Source organism: Lupinus angustifolius, chromosome LG01 (genome assembly GCF_001865875.1).
Source record: "Lupinus angustifolius cultivar Tanjil chromosome LG01, LupAngTanjil_v1.0, whole genome shotgun sequence".
Classification (NCBI taxonomy): Eukaryota; Viridiplantae; Streptophyta; class Magnoliopsida; order Fabales; family Fabaceae; genus Lupinus; species Lupinus angustifolius.
The window spans coordinates 16,880,789-16,886,230 of NC_032009.1; the positions used below are offsets into that span (position 1 = coordinate 16,880,789).

The following is a 5,442-nucleotide window of genomic DNA, read 5'->3' on the forward strand; positions in this document are numbered from 1 at the left end:
GTGGTGAATGACTCGATCATAGTGTATCTGGATGATGCGTCTTGTGTGCTTGGCTTATGAGTGCCATAGTCATGGCTTAGGCCACCTCGGTCAGAAGTGAATTCGTCTCGGTCACGATATGTTTGGCGTGGGACTTGGCTAAGGCTGTCTCGGTCACAATGCGATGCTTGGCCAAGTTTGTCTCAGTTACAATTAGGTTGGCATGAGGCTTGGCCAAGGCTGTCTCAGTTAGAATGCAATGCTTGACCAAGATTGTCTCGGCCACAATCTAGACCATTACTAGGTTGATTGGATTTGATTACTAATACCCCCACCCCCTACAAGTTGAGGCACATATGTTGAGGAGCGCAAGCTTGGAGTGAATAGTGGAGTAAATGCTTGGGTCCCAAAGCTTTGGTCAATGCATCTAATAGTGTGACAATTAAGTTCAATGTGCTTTGTTCTTTCATGGTAAACAGGGTTAGAAGCAATATGTAAAGTAGAATGATCATCAAAATATAATAAAGCAGTTTTGTAGTTTAAAGACTTGGTTAGGGATAGAGGATGTAAGGCCACGTGGGAGAGTCACGTAAACTTCCTCATGTAAGTCTCCATGTAGGAAGACATTGTTTACATCAAGTTGCTTAAGGTATTATATGCGTATTGAGGATAACGCAAGAATAAGTCTAACCATGGTATCTTAGCTACAAGAGAGAAAGTCTCTAAATAATCAATCCCTTCAGTTTGAGTATACCCATTTGTAACTAATCTAACCTTATGCCTTTCTATAGTGCCATCAGCCTTATATTTTATTTTAAAAACCCATTTGCATTATATAGGAGATTTGTCACTAGGTAGATTGGTAATGATCTAGGTGTTATTGAGTTGTAGAGCATGTAATTCTTGATCAATGGCTTCTTTCCATGGAGAAAATTGAATGGCCTCAACATAATTCTTGGGTTTAGTTTGAACAGATTTAAGAAGGATGATGGATTTGTAAGGTAAGGCTAGATTATCATAAGAAAGATATGTGGATAAGCGGTATTTGGAAGTCTGCTTGATATGAGAGTTAGCAAGAAGAGCACAATGATAATCTTGCACATGATTGAGAGGTTTAGAAATCCTAGTGCTTCTTCTGGTCCATTGGGAATCAGTGTGATGTGAATCCTCAATATAGCATATTGGTTATCAATATTAGGGAGATGAAGGGACTGGACAGTAGAATTAGGTAAGGGATTACGAGTGTTGGTAGGAAATATGTCTTCATATAGGGTATGATTAAAGAGGATTTGATTGTTAAGGTCAACTTCAGGTGAGACATGTATGTCATTGGCAACATATGAAAAGACGCATTCATGGAAGACTACATTTCTAATAACTTCTAATCTTCTGGTGGATAGATTCAGGACAATATATCCCTTCGCACCATCCTTGTATCCCAGAAATAAACACTTGGTGAACCTTGGGTCAATTTTAGTTCGGTTGTGATGGTGTGTGCTAACAAAACATAGAGAGAGAAAGACTCCCATGTGTTGTTAATCAGCTTGTTTATGATATAGCTTTTCAAAAGGGGATTTATTGTTTAAAACATGAGTAGGAAGAAGATTGATGATGTGAACATCATGCTTAATGGCATAAGGCCGATATACTTTAGGTATTTGGCTCTGAATTAGAAGAGCTCTTGCTACATTTAATAAATATTGGTGTTTCCTTTCCACCACTCGGGGTGGGGTGGGGGTATATACACAACTAGTTTGGTGCATAATACCCTTAGACGAGTAAAAGGATGGTATAGAAAATTGTACACCATTGTTACTCCTTATTGTCTTCAGGTTTTGAGAAAATTGAGTATCAATTAAACTAACAAAATCTTGTAAGAGTTTAGAAGTCTCACCTTCGCTTTTCATAATAAAGCATGCTAAGAACAAAAGGGAAATCCTGTAGTTGGTATATAATAAAGCATGCAAAGGTCTTGTGACTATGCTACAGCAATCCAACTCAATAGGATCAACATCTTGACAAACTGATCAACCAATTTCAATAGAGACAAGACATATTCTTTCAGCCACTTCAGTTCCTCAATATGAGCATACAAGGTAATTCTAAATCTACAATCAAACACATGACATGGATCTTGGATAGTGGAGTAATAGATAATGTTTGCTTCACTCCATCTTAATATTCATCCTATTATAGGATAAGATCCATAAAGGTAAAGCTACCTGATGGAAATCAACTTATTAACAATATTGTTGGAACCATCTCTATTACTCCTAATCTAACTACATACAATGTGCCGTATTTGCCTTATTTATCCTATAACTTGTTATTTGTTCCTAAACTTGCATTGGGTTCATCTGTCATCATATAATTTGATGACAATTTGTGCAATATTCGGGAGAAGGTCTCTTTGAGGAAGATTGGTACAACTAGGATCCTCATTGGACTTTATGTCTTGGAGGCCGCCATGACTCATCATAGAGTGCACTTTTCCTCCACAAATCACACTAAAATTTCCAGTTCCAAGCTTTAGCATTTTAGATTAGTTCATGCTTCTACAAGCGTATGAGTAACATTAGGAATAATTTCCCTTTTGTAACTTTCAATACAAAACACATATGTGACATTTGTCATCAAGCAAAGGAAAAGAAATTACATTTTTCGTTCAAGTGAAACTAGTTCTTTGCATGCTTTTGACATAATACATGTTGATATTTGGGGCCTCTTTTCAGTAACATCTATATATGGCCATAGATAATTCTTAACTATAATATATGATTGTATCAGATACACATGGATTGTAGCAAAAGAACTGTAGCTGAGTCTTAGAGAAACAGAGTCTTTGGCTGCCCAATGTTCATCTTAGCTCAAAAGCTCAAAAATCTTAACCAAGTGCTTAAGGCTTGGAACATAGATATTTTTGATAACATTCATCTCAATGTGAAAATTGCTATGGTTGTAGTGGAGTCAAATCAGAATGCTAACCATCAAGAGGACTTGAGGGAGCAAGAGGATGAAGCCCAAAGAATCATGTTGCATGCTCTTAATGTGGAGGAGCTTTTCTGGAAAGAAAAAGCTAGGTGTGATTGGTATACTTATGGAGACAGAAATACTTCCTTCTTTCATAAAACTACTAAAATCCGCCAAGACAGTAAGGGAATAAATTTCTTGAATGTGGGTGATACAATCCTGACTAGCAAACAGGATATTGATAATCATGTCCTTCATTATTTTGAAGAGTTTTTTGCAACTGAGAATGTGACTTCCCTCTCTCCTCTGATCAACACAGTTATTCCTTCTTCTATGACTGAGTTGGAAAACTATATGTTAACAAATCCTCCTTCTATGGAGGAAGTCAAAGGAGTGGTTTTTGCCATGAAAGGGGATGGAGCTCCAGGCCCTGATGGCTTTAGTGGTTGTTTCTACCAAACCTATTGGGATATTGTTGGTGAGGATGTTTATAATTTGGTGATGCAATTTTTCAATAGAGGTTGGATCCTTCCTAATTTGAATGCTAGTAATCTGGTTCTCATTCCTAAATTTCTTGGAGCTAACAAGGTTGAGGATTATAGGCCTATTGCTTTGGCTAACTTTCAGTTCAAAATTATAACCAAGGTGCTTGCTGATAGACTAGCCATGATTGCCTCTAGAATTGTCTCTCCTCAACAAAGAGGTTTCCTAAAAGATAGACACATATTAGACTACATCTGCCTTGCTTCAGAAGCAACCAACCTGCTTGACCACAAAAGTTTTGGTGGCAATATGATCCTTAAGCTTAATATTAAAAAAGCCTTTGACACAATGGATTAGAATTTTCTTCTAACCACTCTTAAGGCTTTTGGTTTTAGCCAAAAATTCATCACTTGGATTGATATGATTCTAAAATCTGCTAGACTACCAATCAATATTAATGGGTAAATTGTTGGATTTTTTGGTTGCAAAAAAGGTGTGAGGCAGGTTGACCCTTTATCCCCTATATTATTCTGCATTGTTGAAGATGTCCTCAGTAGAGGGATTGCCAAATTGGTGGAAGAGGGTAAATTGAACACTATATCTGGTCCTTCAATTCTCTGTCTCAATCATCTATTGCTGATTATGCTACAATTTCTGGTCAGCATTTGAATGCATCTAAATGCAAATTCTACACCATAAATGCCTATCCTAGAAAAATCTCCATGCTATCCTCCTACCTGGGTTTCTCCTCGATCCAGTTGCCTTTCAAATATTTGGGAGCTCCTCTTTTCAAAGGGAAACCCATAAAGTTACATCTCCAACCTATTGCTGATAGAATTGCTAACAAGCTTGCAAATTGGAAAGGTGCCTGTCTTTCAATTATAGGAAGGGTGGAGTTGGTGAAATATGTTATTCATAGTATGCTCTCCTACACTTTTCATTTCTATGCTTGGCCTATTCAACTCATCAAGGCTTTAGACAAGAGGATAAGAAATTTTATCTGGGCTGGAGACAGTGATGTTAGTAAACTTTGCACTGTCAAGTGGATGACAATCTGCACTCCAACTAGTGAAGGGGGTCTTGGTTTGAGATCTGTTAGTTTGATGAATAAAGTTGGTCTGCTCAAACTTGCTTGGCGGATGCTTTCTTCGAATCAGGAGTGGGCCTGCTTCTACAGACAAAGATTTAGTGCTCACTTTAATCCTTCAACCAGATTTTTAAAATCCTCAATTTGGCAGGGCATCAAGCAGCATTGGTATTTAGTGCAAAACAATTCTATTTATCTAATTGGTGATGGTAAGAACACAAACTTCTGGAAAGACAATTGGTTGGGGATGCCTTTGGTGGATTCTCTTCATATTCCTAAGGAGTGTCACTCTACTCTTCATGCTAAGGTCGCAGATTTTATTGATGGTAACACATGGATCATTCCAAGTATCATTCTTTCTTTCTACCCTGAAATCTCTAATCAACTCACCAAAACAATCAAAACCAATTCCAAGGACAACTTCATTTGGCAACCTTCTGCTGATGGAAATCTTTCTCTCAAGCAAGCTTATAAGCATTGCTCTCCAACTGCTAACTCTCTGAACTGTTTCAAGCTTCTGTGGAATAAATCAATTCCCCCTTTTCATCACTTGGCGTTGGATTCACAAAAGACTCCCAACAGATGACAATCTGATAAAAAGAGGTTGTCATCTGGTCTCCATGTGCAGCATTTGTAAAGGTAACATAGAAACTTCAGATCACATATTTCTCTCCTGCAGTTTAGCCTCTCAAATTTGGTCATGGATAGGCTCTATTTTTGCTTGCACGATACATACAAATTCGGTTCAAAATTTGCTTAACAATGGTATTCAGAGCTGGAGTCCTCAACTGAGGGAGGTCCTAACTAGTTGTATCATTCTTGCAATCAACAATATTTGGTTTATAAGAAATAAGTCCAGATTTGAGGATAAGCCTTGGAACTTAAACACTATCATAACTAACATCAAGGTGCAAACATCTTTA

At 37.6% G+C, this 5,442-nt stretch overlaps 1 protein-coding gene across 1 annotated transcript; it reads left to right on the forward strand.

Moving 5' to 3' along the window:
• LOC109355707 lies at positions 2,833 to 5,105 on the forward strand. Its single transcript, XM_019598933.1, has 3 exons — positions 2,833 to 3,652; positions 3,926 to 4,089; positions 4,191 to 5,105. Exons 1-3 carry the CDS (start codon positions 2,833 to 2,835, stop codon positions 5,103 to 5,105), a joined length of 1,899 nt encoding a protein of 632 aa, XP_019454478.1.